This window comes from Columba livia, chromosome 15 (assembly GCF_036013475.1).
Source record: "Columba livia isolate bColLiv1 breed racing homer chromosome 15, bColLiv1.pat.W.v2, whole genome shotgun sequence".
Taxonomy (NCBI): Eukaryota; Metazoa; Chordata; class Aves; order Columbiformes; family Columbidae; genus Columba; species Columba livia.
Window position 1 is genome coordinate 3,523,311 of NC_088616.1, and position 18,297 is coordinate 3,541,607.

The 18,297-nt window shown below is 38.1% G+C and overlaps 1 protein-coding gene across 21 annotated transcripts in view; it reads right to left on the reverse strand.

Moving 5' to 3' along the window:
- The window catches only part of CLEC16A (C-type lectin domain containing 16A), a 170,462-nt gene that overhangs the window by 129,571 nt on the left and 22,594 nt on the right, over window positions 1-18,297 (reverse strand). For all 21 annotated transcript variants that reach the window (XM_065030473.1, XM_065030478.1, XM_065030477.1 and 18 more), the window contains exons 11-17: window positions 16,963-17,092; window positions 13,234-13,334; window positions 8,895-9,017; window positions 7,343-7,452; window positions 6,794-6,838; window positions 4,975-5,025; window positions 2,854-2,982 (exon numbers count right to left, since the gene is read on the reverse strand). In XM_065030473.1, coding sequence (XP_064886545.1) covers window positions 2,854-2,982; window positions 4,975-5,025; window positions 6,794-6,838; window positions 7,343-7,452; window positions 8,895-9,017; window positions 13,234-13,334; window positions 16,963-17,092 — 689 coding nt within the window. The remainder of the gene's footprint in view (window positions 1-2,853; window positions 2,983-4,974; window positions 5,026-6,793; window positions 6,839-7,342; window positions 7,453-8,894; window positions 9,018-13,233; window positions 13,335-16,962; window positions 17,093-18,297) is intronic.

Below are 18,297 nucleotides of genomic sequence, written 5' to 3' on the forward strand. Positions count from 1 at the left end.
ATTCATGGAACAGCTGCCATGACTGCCCAGGAACTCCCAAGACTGCAGGAAGTGTTAGGAAAAACAAATCTGAACTGCATTAACGAAAAACCCTTCACCGCTCTTTTTTTAAGAATCAACAGAACTTTAGCTTCCATGAACCAGAACTGGAGCGCCTGGTCAGCTGTCATACTGGGGCTGCTTTTGGAAACTTCTGGCAGAACCGGGATGAAGGGAGGGAAGTCACATACCTGGCTCTTCCATGAATTTGGTATGCTGTTGAAATCTAGTAAGGCAGCACGATTATTCAGAGCAAAGAATGTCAAGGGTATCTAACAACAATATGATATTAACATTACCTTATGAATAAGAGAAGAGTCATTTTATAATGGGAGATGATCTCTCCCACTTAGGGAGATCACATCCTACTGTATTGTGGATTTACTGAAATTAAATAGGATTACTATAAAGCAGTTTTACTACCAGATGCTTCAAGAAGAATTCACAGTATTTGGTTTAAGTTTCCAAATTACACCAAGAACAGCAATGTCCAACGTTTCTGGTAACTGAGAAGTCAAGCCCAGCAGGTTTGGTTTTGTTTGTTTGTTTAATTCGGAGGGCAGCCACGACTCAGATACCTTTCACTTACTTTCCCCTCAATCCTCTTTCCCTCCTAGACAAAGCATTAATTTTCCTCACATGCATTCCCTATAAAACTTAAGTCACTCATTTCCAAACAAGAACATCAAGATGAAAAGGGAATTACATTGTGCTTCCTACAATACTGATAACCCTCACTTTGCCAGCAGTATCAACATAAACGCAAAGGAATCTGATTTGTGAATTCCTATAACATTTTATTAGATCGCAACAGAATAGCAGAGCAGTGCAGTGGCCTTAGAATTTTCTTCAGTTGACTTCTGCTTTCTTGCTTATGTAGGAACAAATTGCTATCTACATTAAAGAACTATGCACTATGAAGCCTATTTGTGCCTATTCCTTCATTTATATACACATACCATGTGCAAAGAAATCATAATTTGCAGGGAAACAAGTCTTTGCTTGCTACATAGTCCCAGGTGTAGAGTTCAAGACCCGTACTGTTCATTCCTTCCCAAATAAGCATGTAAAAGAATATGCATTATTCTAGGTGACTGGTAAGCAGTACCACCTTGAGGACTACAGAAATCAGAAGGAAGAGATGGAATGAACCAGCAGTAACTGGACTATCTACAATTCAAAAGAGCATTTGATCCTGGGCAGAAGGCTGGATCAAGCAGCAGCAGCTGATTTCAGAAAGCAACTTCTGGTTCATGTTAATGTTTTTAGTCAGAGAGGGGGGCTGTCTGGATTTTGGAGACGTGCGTTTGATAACTCGAGAGATATCTGGTTTCTGACAGTTCCTCCTAAAGCGATTAAGAGGAAAATAACTGCAACTTAGAGGGACTTTCTACAGCAAAAGAAGAAGTGAGAGCCTAAAAAAGCCTGATCTCTAATAGCTAAGAACTCATGATATAATCAAATACGGCTCTTCTCCACGTGCTAGTTGAATAAAACTTGAGAACTTTTTTAGAATCATGTCAGGGGATGCTCAGAATCGAATCACACCCATTTGAAACTGTCCAGCAGGTTAAGCAGCAGAAATATCACAAGATACACCTGAAATTCAGTGTATTGTTCTGGCAATTCAGCCTCAGAGAGAGAGCCCCGCTGGAAGAAAATAGCACAGGAATTTTAAGTAATTCTAAAATTTCTAGAGTAATGTGGTCAGGGAAAGGAGGACCAACACGGAAGCATTCTGGGAGATCTTGCTGCTGAGAAAGATCCCTCCATTCCAAAGAATGTACAGGAATATTGATACTGAATTTTGAATCTCCACTAACAGAATTTAAGCTGTTCTTTATATAGCACATGAAAAACCATGGAGCAATCAGTTTCCATTAACCTGCATTTCTAAGTATCATTTGGTTAAATGCCTCAGAGAGAATTCTAAGAAGCATTTTTGCTTTCTAAGAACAATACTTTTCAAGATAATTCATTGTACTTTATTCAACTTAACTTGCTGTGATAACAAAAGTTGTGTGGTTTATAGTAAGTAATGAAAACGAAAGTTTTCAGAAGATTCCTGGTAATATGTTTTTTCTTCAAGAGTACTCGAATATACTTACATATATGCTTACATAAATGCAAAGCTACTTGAACAACAACACTTTTCAAGTAATAATGTCATGCAGTAATATAACTTTAAGACTTACTGGCACTGCAAGGTTTATAGGACATAGCCAGGTAAAGTCTAAGATTTGATTATTCCAAGAATGCCAATAATGATGTTGTTATTCAGGTCAGTATCACCTCTACAGATGGTGCCATTTATAAAAACAGATATTGTGCTATTTTTCTCCTCACTCTCACAATCTCTATCATGAATTACTTTGGCAAGATGAACACTCCTGAGTAGAACTATATTTTTTGCCATATCTAGAAATACAAGTAATATGAAGCCAGTCTTCCAGTGAACATTCTTGCTGTAGGAATATGAAGAAAGACAGACTGAAATATCAGATCCCAAAAGGAAAGAGAGAATATATTAATGAGCATCATCAAAATGCCTTTTTATGTGGATGTCTCCACAGCCTACAAATTTAGAACCCCAGTGCAAGAACATATTGAATTGATTAGACACAAGAAAGTGCAGAGAAAGTTTCTCCACTGAGACAGACAAATATTCTATGCTCTACACACAGCTCTGCCTTCAGCAAGTCTTTTTGATTTTCTGGATGCAGCTTCCAAGGAAAAACGTTTATTTCCAGAATTGTTCAGAGTCTTCAGCATCATTCTGTTGTGAACGAATGTACGGAAAATAGTCTTACTCACTCTTCGTGTTCTTTCCACATCTCCACAAGGCAATCTTTTCACAAAATCAATACCAGTCAGTGGTGTCCCCGTTGGAGGCAACAAGATTGATGCATCCATCATCAAGTACTCTACATTCATGGGTTTAATCTATAAAAATATTTTAATGTTGATTACTATACAGAACAATAAGTATTTGCGTCTTTACATATTTTACGAGGAAGGAATGGTTATAAAGTTCTGAGAATTTTTATATCATCCATCTTATTTTAAGCTCCTTACATGCAATCACTCGTTTATATTTGCTCATCGTTCCCTAACACACTGTTGAAGTTTCCATACTGAAAAAGACATAGGAAAATACTCTGAAAGATTACACCAGAAAAATCTATTTAATGAGTACTAAAAACCAAAGCCTGTCAGTTTTGATTTTAGGTTTGACTCAAATTTGCTGTTTCTTTAATCACCAGAAGTTAGTTTCCCATATATTTTTCTCTCCAAAGAGAACTCTCTAGTCTCTAATAATGCAATAACTTTCACACTAGAGAATTCCCTTCAATCTTGCCAGTAACAGACTCTCTCCCTTACATGGCTGCTTATTTTCATGAATAATTGATGTCTGAAATATCTATCCTTCTGTACACTGGGGCAATTTCATCCAAGTTCTATTATATACACACACCCTGGAGACATGAGTTTCTTTTTGACAGAAAGCCAGCTGGAATGGATAAAACATACAAAAGCCCATCCCACAGCTTGTACAATATTCTGCACAGAAAAAAAATGCAGTCACTTAGGCATTCCGAAATAGCCAACTGCAACTGGAAGCATTCCTGGCCACTCTGCCAGTCAGATACCATGAACGCAGCAGACTGAGACAAGGTCCAGAATTTTCAGCGTACAGTCTTGAACTGCTGCCTTGTACACATACAAACTCAAAAATAGTCTTTAGCCATTTTTTTCTGATCTCAGAACAATTCATCTTCAGTGTCTAAAATACTGGATTAACAAATTCGGTAAGAGAGATATGAAAATCTACATAGACAATGAGAACACAACTAAAATTTCTAACATGTAAATAAGTACTTTAGATGCAAACCACATGGGGATACACTGGTTTAAATAGTATTTTGCATTATAAAGGTGAAGAATGTTAAAAAAGAAAACTTATTTCTGAATGCAAAAATACTAAGGAGTAGTGTTCAATTTACTTGTTCTTATCTATCATAAATGGAGACACAACTTTTTACTTTCTTTGTCATTCAGACAGAGCAAGTAAACTGACTTCGTACAATCTCTATATCATGTTATTGATGCAACTCATCTCACAAGACAACACCAGTGTTACTTAGCACTTAAATCAGCCCACCCAGCAAGTCATTTGTTAGCCAGGCAAATAAGTATGCTTTAAGGAAAACAAAGTTCAAGTTCTAGCGTGTAGCTCCGTCTCATGGTAAATAAAAATAATGCAGTGTCAGAAATAGAGGTACAATAGAAAAACCTACAGATACTGAACTTGCAACATAGAAACGATGCTAGTATCAGTGCCACTACTGAAATGAAGAGTACAGCAATACTTAAATACAAAAAAATTAAATGTTTCACTAAATATTTCTATTATTTATACTGGCAAAATATGAAGATGCTTCTCATATTAGAAGACTTATTGCAATGCAACAACTGGAGATTGCACTTTTTCAAAAAGACAACGAGTGGCTGCTCATTAAATGCTGCTACCACTGTGGAAAAAACACCTCTGACTGACTACTCAAAAGTATTTTTATCCAAATTCTAACCTAAGAATTGAAACAGATATTTATTTTTTAAATACATTTTCATGTTAAATATGAATTGTCAGAGATGAAGCTTAGTAATGTGTGAAAACTTCCCAGCCAGCCCTGTGGTGCCGGCAGCTCCTCTCCCGGGCGAGACCAAGGCCCTGACACTTGCTCACCAGAACCTGTTCTTCGCTGTGTAGACACAACTCCACAGAGACAAAAACAAAATCTCACCCACATTTTGTTATTCTCCTCCCAGAAATAAAGGTACCCGCACACTTTGTAGCTACAATAAGCACTTGCTCTCGCTCCCATGTTGTGTAAGGGTTTGAGAAGCTGGCAGGGTGGATGAGGTATCACTCACCGTCATACTCCGGTATTCATCTTCAAACATATCCAGAAAAATTTCTTCTCCCTTTCAAAAAAAGAGATAAGGACATATAATGAATCCTCATGTTTATGGAGCCACATTGGTTTGGTTTTGTTTAATTATGTACTGGGTGTTCCTGTCCAGGAGCTCGCAGGGGCTGCAGGGGCCTCTGTGAGGAGCAGCCGGTTCCCGCCAGTTCCCGCCACAGGACACAGCGCTTGGGCAGCGCTAATGGCGCCTCTGGGAAAACACGGTGAAGAACGGGAGAGAGACTCCTCTGCAGCCTGCAGAGGGGACCATGGAGGAGCAGACACCCCCACTGCGGCTCAGAAGAAGTGCTGTGCCCTGAAGGAGATGCCGTCTGTGGAGGAGCCCCACTGAGGCAGATGTTTGTCCTGCGGGACTGCAGCCCATGGAGAGGAGCCACATGGCGCAGGGGGAAAGCGTGAGGAGGAAGAAGCAGCAGAGATAAAATACTATGGACTGACCCCAAACCCCCATGTCCCCACCGCACCATGAGGAGGAGACAGAAGAGGCAGGAATGGAGGAGAAAAGTTGAGCCTGGGGAATGGTAGAGGCGGGCAAAAGTGTTGTTTTAATTCATCTTTGTTTCTCGCTATTTAATTTACACTAAATCTTTTTAAGTCACATAAATTAATTATTAAAAAAAAAAAAAAAAAAAAAAAAAGGTAACCGGCATACTATCTTTCCTGGAAAAAACTTCACTCTAAAACCTGATTCGTACTTTGTGGACTCCTAGTGCACCACTATACAATGGATAAGTAACACGCAGCAGTCTAGAATGTGAAGGAAATATTTGTTTTTGTTGACAGGGAGATAACAAGACTTTTCTCTTTGTTTGTGCTCTTGCAGGTTCAGTTTCTAGCTCAGAACGGCTTAGCCCATACTGGGTAAGCTCATTCCTGAATTTCCAGATCCACTGGGGTCCACGGTACCATCTTGGCAGCAAGAAAGATTTAAAATAAGGGTGAATGTAACTTAAACCAGATTATTTTACACTGTTTAAGAATAGAACAAGTTTATTTCACTTGGCAATAAATTGATTTTCACCAAGATGAGTCTGTTTTGCCCCTAATGGTAATTGGTAAGTGATCTCCCTGTCTTTACCTTGAGCACAAGGTTTTTTCATCTCATGTTGTCCCCCCACCCTGATGAGAGGGAGTGAGTGAGTGGCTGCGTGGGCGCCTGGCAGCCAGCCAGGGCCAACTCACCACAAATTGATCATTTTTTGTAAGCCACATTGACAAAATATTCTTCAAGAGAATTCTAACACAAGTAGCAAGAGATCTGAGAGATGTCAAATCTGTCATGGATTTACCGCTCCTTACAGAGAAGTTAACACCTAGGGATAAAGTTTTATTTCTCACATTGTTTACAGGACAAAAAACAGGGGGCAAAAAGCTGCAGAGATCTCCAATGAGGGAAAAAAAAAAAGTAAAATTTTAGATTATCATTTCAGGTAACACACAAATCCATATCAGTGTCAATGATGAAATCCCAGAAATGGTTTAACAGTGGCTGTGTTCCATGAAATACATGGCAGCTGCAACAACAGCACATAACTGCTAACTTGACCTCCAGTACAAGCCTTTGTGTGACATTTGTCAGTGTGGCACAGAAAGAGAAGAACGGAGAGGAATCCTCCAGTGAAACACTTCCTTCTCTATCACAAGTACAGAGTTCCCATCTTTAAAAGTGCTGCCTTGAGCATTACATAAAGACTCGGCTGCAGACTTCCTTCTAATTCTGTATTATGTAAAGGATCTTTTCTTCCAGGATTTTGAATACATACCTTATAGAAACGACGAAGGAGATGAACACTTTCTTCCCTTGCACCCTAGAAAAGATAAAATAACTTTTTTCAGTTATTTTATTTCAGTGTTTCAGGGAGTAAATACACGTTTACTCAAAAGTCACATTTAAAAAACACCCAAAAATTCACACAGAAAAGACAGCCTATTAACACCCCTGTACTAATAGCCTTCAGCCCATAATTTGATAGAACATAGTTCTTGCACTTCTGAAAATACAACTTCTTTGTTATTTGAAAATCATTTTTCTTTACATTGTTGGGATGGATTACACATAAATTTCAGAGAGAAAATTAAACGTAAGCCTACTTGAGAAGCTTGAGTTTAAACAGCAAGTAAACAGCAAAGCTGAGAACAGAACATGGGGTTTGATTCTTTATGTTCACACATGGTCACCAGTAGAAAGATGTTCTAGAAGCTCAGATGTTACACTTACGCTTACTGCAATCAGAAATGGAATTTACACAACTATACTACAAGAGTCAAAGACAAGTAATGCTGTGAGCGGTAATTTGAAAGAAAATACTCACCTCAAGGCAAGCAAGGTGAACATCTTTTATGAGGCTGCCAGTTTTAGAGAACACAAGCTGCTTCAGCAACAGGCAGCCAAGTTCTAAAGTTGCCAAACGGATTTTCCCATCTATGAAAATTTCAATATACAAAACAGTTATCAATTCATGTATTTCTCTTCATTCTCTGCAATGCTCATGAACTTTGTTCCTCTGTCATATACACCCTTTCTGACAAGGATGAGTGCTGACGCTGGCTTACAGTGCTGACCGTTACAAGAAAAAAAAGAACTGTAAGAGTCATTTAAAGTAGAAGAAAATTTAAAGCACGACCATGCAATAAGAAGGCAATAAAGATTAATACTATTAGAAAAGAGGACATAAACAATGCCTTTATCTATCTGAAGCAGACGTTAAATTGCACTAAAATTACAAAAGAATCACAGACTTTTGGCATGGGTCTAAGTTACAGTTAAAATTAAAGGAAGTTTTGTACACAGCACACTAATAAGGCCTGGCTTTTCCTTAAAATAAAGTCCAAAGGATTCAGATACAGCCTGGATGTGACAATCTAGAGAAGTCCCAGTAAAAGAATGCATTGAGACCTCAAGCTTATAGTTTCAGAAGGATTTAAATATATATATACATATATATATATATACATATATATATATATATATTAGAAATGCACAGTCTGAGCTCAGTCATCAATACTAAGACAATATACCCAAGAGACAGGCAGACATCTCAGCTTTTGACCTCAACTCCCATCTACTATTTTACAAGTTAGCACCATTCTGCCAGAAACTAAAGACAAAGGTCAGTACCCCCCAAAATAAAAGACGTTGTACACAGCATTTAGCAAGCTTAGTAAAACCCCACAAATTCCACCCCTCCCTAGAAATGCTTTTGTTTAAATAAATGCATTTCCTCATCTTGCAGTCATTCCATCTGCAGTATATACAAACATATAAACAAGCTTTTAATTGGTGACTGACACATCAGCATAAGATAACACTCAGTAGATCAGTCTTGAGAGTCAAACAAGCATTAAATTTAATTCTGCAGAAAACCAGGAATTTGATAGTGCTCAGTTTCAGGGGAAAACCAGTTCTATTTGTTTGAAGTTCTAAGAGGGGAGGTGCAGAGAGAAGAGCTGTGACCTGAACAAATATCATTTTTCTGTGCAACAGAATTACTTTTACATGCAAAGGTACCACATATTTTCATGATGAAATCCTACACTAAGCTGAAATCACTATACATCTCATCATTTTTGTTTATTCCAAACCACAGAAAGTAGGAATTAAGATAGCAGATCACTGTGTAGTTGTGAGTACAGAAACAACTATTCAGCAGAAATTCAGAGCTTCTGCTTCAGCAACACCAAGGGAACCTGATAGTTGTTTTTCACAGACCATATCTACTCACTGTTCCCAGAAGGGAATGCTAAACTGACACATTCCCCTCAAAGACAAGTGGCTAAGTAGCATTTTTCTTTTTATTTATTTTTTTTTTTTAAATCTTCAAAAATTTTAGCTTGGCAAGAAAACAAATATTGGAGAAGTGATACCCGGCTGTGCAGCATAATTCATTATCCTGATGAGCCCTTCCGCAAGCACATGATTATATGAATTTCTCTCTTCAGCATGTTGAGCTGGCAGTTGAATTCGCTCCAGCTTGACAGGGTCAATTCCTTTTGTGGGGAAAGAAGGAAGAACATTAAGTTAGAAAAGAGCTGTATGCCTCCAGGTAAGTATTTAACAGTAGCAGTTTTCTCAGAAGAGTGGAATCGGCACTATAAAACTGGGCAAGTTAGTTTTGAATTTCTATTACAAGGAAACAGAGGAGAAACAGAAAGCCTAAATGTGTGTATATCACTGAAACATCTCAGCCTTAGATGGAGGTGACTGGGTGAAGACACTCAAATCCCAAAGTAGTTGGTGACATCCAAACAATTTTGCTGCACCTGGAATTCTCAGACTATTTGTTTGCATCTAAGTCAAATCCAAGTCAAGCCATACATCTGAAGAGCATAAAGGCTAAAGGAGAAAAGAAAATCTGATTTTCAGTTCTGCTTTGGTAGTAAGCAATCAGTTCACAGATGTTTTAAAAAAATAGGAATTCTATTCTGTAACTAGTAACCTCTTCTTTATTATGGTACCTTTCCCAAATCAAATCACAGATTCTCACTGACTTCCCGTTATAAGGAAACTAAACCCATCTTTCTTCAACCTATTCCTCTAAAACAGCCAAGTTATTTCTCAGAATAGACTGGTTTACTGTAAGACCTCTTAAAACAAAACATCGTTATGGATTGCTGAGGACTCTCTGTCCTTGTTCTAAAGAATGGTAATAAACAACCCTATAAAACAGAAGATGACTATATTGTGGTTTAGAGTTTCTTCTAACCCTGAACTCGTTGCTAACTCCACATAACAATGCCATCTGTGATATCTGATTTATTTCTTCACTAAGCATATGTTTTTGGAACAACTAATAAAGGTCTGTTTGAAAATTAATGACAGGGATACAAATGTTCTCTCTCATGATGAGACTGAAGGAAGGGATGGGGTGGAAGGGCGTATTTAAGGAACCGGGGCAATCAGAGTATTAGTGTTTGGTAATTAATTCTGGAAAGGAAAGCTGCTCTGATTAACATTTCTTAGAGAATATCTATATGCAGATTAAGCTCTCACACTCATTAACCAGCAGAAAACCATTAAGGAGACTAAGAAAACATGGAGGAGGAATAAGGCAGGACCAGGCAGGTTGATCAACAAAGTGGCCAAATTGAAATCACAGTGAAAGAACTCACATTCAGCAGCTTCCATCTGGTTGTCTGCCTGCCAAGGATGCAAAATTCTGTGTTCTTGAGATACAGTACATGCTCTGGCGACATATATAAACAGCTCCTTTTAGAACTGAAAATCTCTCAGATACACTTTGCAACAAATCTATTCAGCTGCACATGTGTACCTCTTCAGATTCTTTCTTCCTGTTCACACAGATATTTCTTGCTGGTAAAAATCTAGCACATTTCTTTAAACTTGTTCAAGAACATGGTGCAAAGTGCAGACTCAGCATGCAGATGGAAGGAGTCACGATCAAAAGCCTCAACAGGGTGTCTGTGTTTAATGACAGAGATGGAGAAGGCTGCTCCCTTAGAAGACAGGCCTGAAACCAAACTTCTTGCATAAGCTCAGGCAATTCAGATTTTTTACAATGTGTTCTGTTGTAGAAGAGAACAGCGCCTCCACAGTGCCAGAATGGTTAAGATGGGGGAGAAAGTCAAAATTCAAACTGACCAGCTAGAGAGTCAGAAACATATCTTGAAACAGCCAATATGCTGAAATAGAAAACTGCAACTCATTTTCCTGTGATGTAGAGAAGACCAGCATTCAGGCACAAGAAACCATCCTAAATTTCCAATTCATTACCTGTTCAAACCGATCCAAGTGCTCACTAGAGCATTTACCATCTCTGTCATATAGACAGTAAATCAGATCCTAGACACATAACTCCTAGAGATTTATTATTTCCTTAAACTATGAAAACAACTTGGCCTCTTCCTGTTTGGTGAGGGATCTTCATGCCCTTTTGCTAAACAAAAGAATCAGTGCGCCACACCTTGAGAAAGTCTGTGAGCAAACAGATCTCTTGCATTAGATTGAATTCAGTTATAAACATTGGCTCCAGCTCAGCCTTGAGGCACCTTCCATGACTGGTACTGAATTTGGTGCAGAAAGGAGCAGCTGTACAGCTCCTGAGCTTGGAAAGAACAACAGGGGCACCAAATCAGCAGCTTGTGAAACCCTCCTGTTCAAGACACAGGCACAGTGGCCCCGAGGCTGAGGGCAGGTTACTGCAGGGACAAGAAGTGGGTCACTGAATGACAGTGAAGACCAAACTGGATGACGTCATCTGTCCAGCACCTAAGATCTAGGGTCAAGGACAGGGGAAGAAAGGAAAACAGCTTCCAAAGAGCAACAGGCTAATGTAAATTGTTGACAAGGAAAGCCAATGAGTATAGCCTAAAGAATGTTTCATTTAGAGAGAGCTGATGTGACCACCAAAGAATGAAGCGTAGATTTTGACCCCTTAAATGCACCGTGTTTCCAGTTTATGGGCAGGATGCTTTTAGTCTCTTAAAAGGTAGCTATTTTTTGTTGTATTTCTCTTGGTAACCCTGGATATAGGGTGAAAAATAAACAGCACAGGGACTGCTGAAGCTAAGCAGCAAGAGGCTGCATTTGTCACTGTTTACAGCAATACTATAGATGTAAGCAAAACATCTTTGAAACGAGAGAGGATATCAGATCTTTTTTCTGGGAACAGGACATTGAAGAGTGGCTAATTACACTGAAAGCAAATACAGTGGGCTGAAGGACTATGGTCTCAACCATGAGATATCTTAAGAAATATAGCTTTAGAGTGCAGGCTCACTCCTCTACAATGATGTAGAAAGACTTGCAGGGGTCTTTGAAGCTGCAACAGTTACAACTAATGATTCTGCCTATTCACAGCTTCAACTAATGAACTTTAAGAGAAGAGAATCCATCTCTGACATCAGGGTTTTCTAGCACTGTGATGCTCAGAAGTCCCTTAGGGAAAGTCATTTTCTGGAAGGAGGACACTGGTTGCAGGGGATGGGGGAGGAGAGGCAGGGTGGGAAATCAGAGACATGAGTAAGAAAGAGCTGGAGCACAGCAAGGCCGTGGTGCTGTCTTCGGTGATATTAGTTGTGTTATTATCTCTCGTCATAAGAGACTGTGAAAGCCCTGAAATTGCCCGTAAATTATGATCTCAGTGAAGCATTCCTGCATTCCTGGAAAAAGATAAAGCCATCAAGAGGGTGGAGGAGAACAGGAGGGGCTCAGCTTTCCCAGCTCCCTCAAGACTCATTTCCACTCTACTTGTACATTAGAGGTACCCTGAAGCTAGAATAGAATCCTTACTTTTAGGCATCTCATCACACCTGATGCTCTTTTGCTTAGTTTACTGTAGCAGTTGATTCATTGGAATTACTAGTGTGTTACAGAAACTATCCTCGTAAGCAGAAGATAAGTTAAATTCAGCTCTCGATTCCTGAAACATAAGATTATTGGCATGTATGAGGTGTTTACATTATTGCTTCATAAGGAATCTATTTAAAATGCACATAAACAGCAAAAAAGCTAACCATAATCATTCCATAGCAAAGGTTACACGTTCTCATACTGTCTGAATTATAATGAAATTGAACACATTGAACACATTGAACACAGCTTTGCTAATTTAAAAATAGTCCAGGCTCCTTGGGAGACTTGCAAGATGTGTTATGGCACAGAACACTGACAACTTACACAAGTTTTCAATCAATTATGGCACAACAGATGAGAAGGCTGTATAGAAAGAATTACTGAAGGACTGTCAAGGCTGGAGAGAAATAGGCAATACATGACTTCCATCACCACATCTGATTGTCAGGCCTCGTGCATGATCTATGTCTTTAAAGCATACAAAGATTTAACTTCAACATATGGTAATAAGCTTTACAACATTTTATACTTGGCTTACATATAGCAGTCACAGCATACGCCAAGTGAGAAAGAACTGGATCCCATCTACGTGTACATTGAATATAGTGAGTTTCAACTGAAGAGATTAATAATGAAATACAAAAATCTTATTCCAATTCCAAGAAACCTATGGAAGAAAAGTCATCTGATGTTCACAAAGCTTTCTACCAAATCATTCTTAAAAAGGTGATCCTTAGCAACTGTTTTTACTTACAGCATACTTATTTTTGCCTCCCACACGTAAAGAATTTCTCTCTAAGGCATACATAAACATCAGTTACAAACAGATCGTGCCTGTCTAAAACCACGTGTCACATTTAGTTTCCCCTGGAAAAAGCAACAATTGCTCACCTTTGTTGTGTGACATCGCATATAGAAGACAGAGCACGAAGAGGGCATAGTAATCATCTTCAGCACAGTCCAGGGCATTATAGACCATATCAAGAAAAGGCCTGTGAAAGGAGTAGTTTTAAAACAGTTAAGAAGAAAAAGATCATATCTAGAGGAAAATGAGTAACAATCTTGTCTACATGTAACTAATCAAAGAGGCAAATTTACAGTAATAAACATTTCAGGCACTAAGCAAAAATTAACCTGTTCAAGAGTGCTCAGATCATAGCCATGCCTTGTATTCATATTCTGACATTAATTCTGATGTTTTAATGGGATTTGTTACATAATACTTGCCCAAGAATTGACTGTCCACACATTTACTGGGTTGTTTGTAGCACATTTAGTATGTACGCAGAAGCTTCGTACAGGTTGTTTTAGGTGTACACCTAGGTTACTTCAAGGAGCTGCTATCACTGTTACGTTAAAAAAAGACTACCTTAAAACTCATGTACTAAACAGAGTTGAAAAGTTTCTACTATTACAAGAAAGCGGTTTTCATGAGAAGTTTGGAGTAAGCTACGTTATTCTAAACCAACCAAAACTTCACCATCAAACGCTTCTAAGAAAGAAAAATTAACAAGACGGGGAACACGTGAATGGAAAAAAGAAAGCTCTGGACTGCAGATGAGCTTTGTTTCCCAGATTTAAGCACGTGTGATCTATGACACCTAAACATGAACCTACAGATAGTGCCAAGTTCACCCTTCACCTGTGCCCTGAACAGACCAGTAAAGTCAATTTAATCCAGAAGCCATTGGGACACATCAGATATGGCTGAGATTCAGTTGCTATTAGCACAAGCCTGATGGTGAAGTAACTTGGCTTCTTGTCTTAAACTGGCTTGCATCAAATTAGTTCAGAGCACAGGCAGAAATTAAATCCATTTTCACAGACAGCCCAGACAGTATTTTTTTTAACAGTGAAAGGAAAAAAAAAACACCTTACATCACCTACACTACATCCAAATAAAATACATTAAAATAACATCCAAAGTCATAAAACCACTGTTCCTCTGCTTGGTTCACAACATTGCAGTCCCACGCTTGTGCATTTCTGAAGCTGGATCACAGGTATCCTCTATGAGACACTTAAATGCCACTGAGTTACGATTCCTCTTCCCCAAGTTCAACACTAGGTATCTAAGCCAAATTTCCCACATGATGTTCCTGTTGCAGATCTCAAAAGAACATAACTATTCAAGAAAAACAGCCCAAACCATTAGCAACGTTAAAAAGAAACCAAGAGTGCCTCCAGTGTTCCTAAGCATTGACCCAGCCTTACGAGGCTCATGACAAAAGCTAGAGAACACTAGGCCTGTCGTCAAACCAACAACAGATTATCCTAAAAAAATGACCTATGATGGAAAAGTAATATTTACTTTAATGTTATTAAAAACAACATTTTAGGAGGTCAAACCTGCAGAAATATCAGTAGCTTTGTGTTCCACTAACACTGGTATTACATATTACATGGTATTAAACAGTCCCTGTAATCTCTAATGCATTTTTCACTGTTTCCCCCGCCCCCCGCTACTTGGATTTGTGAAATTATGTAACTTAAAAAAAAAATTATTACAGCAGTGAGAGACATAAGTTTCATTCCAGATGCTTCTTCATGGCATCTGTCTATCTGCACTATCAAAGTCTCAATCGCAATTATCTGCAGCTGAAACAGTCAGGAATCCCACTCATCAACAGGTCCCCATACAGACTAAATACCGCACAGACACGGAATAACTTCAGCTGTAAGAAAGCAGCAACGTAGCATGAAAATTTCATATTCTGGAAAACATGTTGATGTGCAGCATATCATAAAAGGAAGTTCATTTAAAATAAGCCTTTAGGCTTAGAATTTCCAGTAGTGAGGCACATCAAAATAAAATTACACCAAAAATAATTACATTTTCTTTTTATGTTCCTCTCAGTAGTAAAACAGTAAGGGAAATTGAAAACTTAACTTACCTTTTACAGCTACAGAGTTTTAACTGCAAACTGTGCTGTTTTCCATTTATTTTTCAATAACTATTGGACACTCTTTAAAACCCACTTTTAATGTTAAAGGCTATATGTCAAGTATTTTCAAATGTATTTCTTAACTCTGCAAGCATTTCTTCCTTTGCCAGCCTTTTACTAGTGCCTTGATACATATAGGTATTCTTTAAATTATTTATTCTTGTAGCATGTGTCCACAATTGCAGACAGCAATACATTAGGAATCACAATCATCACAATCATTAATGATTAGTCCAGTTACAGAAGCTTCTCCCACTTCAAGCATGGAATAAAAGACCTTTTCCACTGCCACATTGCACCTCATCCACAAGATTCAGAGATTCCAATCGGTGTAGGAAAAAAGCTATACACATTTGAAACAGTACTTAAATCTCTCAAGAAATTTGCTCAAATATTACACTTGGCATATAGAGTAACACAAAATCTTAAGCTGTAGCAGCTTATTCACTTATATTTCCAAAGATTCATGTGCAAAACTAAGGCCAGAAATGCCCTACACAAGGCCTACCCTTATTTTCAAAATATTTTTAGCTCTGCACATTCTTTGATGCTGTTGATTTTTAGGAAAGATGCAGAACGCTGTCAGATCACATCTGCAGATCAAGAGAGTCCTGGAATGCAGACATGGAATCTCACCTGGAAGTATTTTGCACTTTTCAAGACCTGAGCATCCTAATTGCTTTAGTATTCAAGGCAGCCATTGCCAATTTCTTTCTAAAAGCCATTTGGCACGTATTTTAGTCAAAATATCAATAATCTAGAACACGTATTTTAAAGCCAGTTCAAGTCAAGGTTCAATTTCACCATTACAATGAAGTTAAACGTTATCTTTATTAATGAATGTAATCTAAGCTACATCAAAGCTATAATGGAGACAGAATGAAATTCTGGGAACACCAGGCAGCATTTCCCGAGTTTAAAAAATAAATTTGAAATCCTATTAAACACGTGCGTTTCTTCCCCAAGGGACACATTTCCCATTACTTTTGTGTCAGAGATGGCACATTCAGCTTCTTTAGCATTCCAATATCAAGAATGCAGAATCCTTACCGAGGAAGTGTCCTATGGGTATTTAACATATCCAAGATTAAATTTTGAAGTCAGGGCAACTTCTGCTCCCAGGAACATTTAAACCTATTCCCTAGAGAGGTTTTCAATAACCCTAAGTTATACTAATGGACCTTGCAAACTACATAGGTTAGTAGGGTTTATTTGTAACTACTACTACTAAAATTCTGCAAAATTCAGCTTGAACTGAGGAATTTTGTTTGTTTGTTTGCCCTGTAGGTGTACACAAAATTGACACATGTGACCGTAAGTATCATTAAGAAAAACTTCTTCTGGCTTAATTTAGAGGTTTAGAAAACCCTGGAACGAGAACATTTATATTCTGGTTTTATTGTGATAATAGTCTCTAATTTAATTTTATCAACTTAAGGCATCACAATTGCCATGAAGGAAAGCACAAACTTTTCCCAGGAACAGACCATTTCCAAAACCGCTCAGTAGAGAGGTCGCATCCCTTCGTTCTGTTGCCTTACTTATTTGTGATCCACATGAACCCCTGTGATTTTAATTGGAGGCAGATTTGAAACATCTTTAAAAGAAGCGAGAGAGTTAACAGGAGGGCAAGTAAGGAAACTATCCAGCAAAATCTATTACAGTTCTTTTATACCTGTTCCAGTTTGTTATCTCACTCCCAGAGGCAGCTGCACTCTTTTCTTCATCTGTTGTGTTCTGTTCTGTCACAGCAGAGATAGACAATTCAGACAGTTTGCATCTCTCCATGATCACCATCTCTATTTCTAAAACAAAACAAGAGCGACGCCATCAAAATTTGATATTTTTAAGAAACACTAATCACAAGCTTTTTTGTAAGTTCTGTTTTGCATTAACAGTGACTGATGAAACTATATATTTAAAGAGTTATATTCATAACCTCTGAAAGGTTAATGAATGAATTGATGTGGGCAAATTTTCTTCCCAGTAGTTTGCTTACATTCCTTTAATGAATTGAACTGCTATATGACAATTATACATATACATATGTAAAGAAAATATATAGATTATTTTGGCAAATAAACAAGCAACAGCAATCCCCCCTCCAAACCACAGGAAACAAAAGTAACAAACATAAGACCTCTAACTGGAAAGAAAGTGTTTGAAAATGCAGGTGAGATTAGGGCACAGGTGGGCATCAAGTTCCCTAGAGGATGTAAACAGATCTCTACAATTACAGAAAACAGGATACCTGGCCCTGAGTGCTTCATAGCTACTGGCTTTAGGTAGAGGTATCAGGACCAAATCTAGCTTTTGCATGATGACTCCTAAATGCACCAGTTTAAGCAGTAGGTCATGTCATATTTCCTTCAAATCATAACAGACAATACATAAGTCATTTGACACCACTTAAGGAAAACCTTCTCAGACTGTTTACCTAGACCAAACTGCAACTATTACATGTTTGGAGAGGGCTCTCAAAGCATAAACAAGCAACTAGTCTTGTTTTCAATTGCTTCTATGCAATTCTGTCATATTTTTCTCAATTTCTGTCTAAAGTAAAGACTAGTTTCTGATTTACATCCTTCTAATAGTTACTAACTAGTAAAACAAACCAATTGCTGTAAGACCACTCATCCTATAAATGAATTCTTCTTAAGGTTAGCATTCAGAAATCCTGAATATATGAAATTAAAAACATCTAAAATTTAAAGATGTTTTCTTCAGTTTTGAACTATATAATATCACCTTCTACCATGTACTGTCACATTTATCATTGGAACATGCACAAAATACTCCCAACCATCTTACAAAGGTAAAGTGGCTGCACCATTTGTCTTACCACAGAAGGAAAAGATACAAAGTTGTGAAGTCCGCTAATAAAGTGCCCCATAAACACGTACACCTGGGTGCACGGTGTGCACTTGTGGTAAGGACTGAAGACTGCTCAAGATATGAAAACACGCTCATAGTTTTAAATCAGATTAGAAGTACACGTTCTAACAGAATG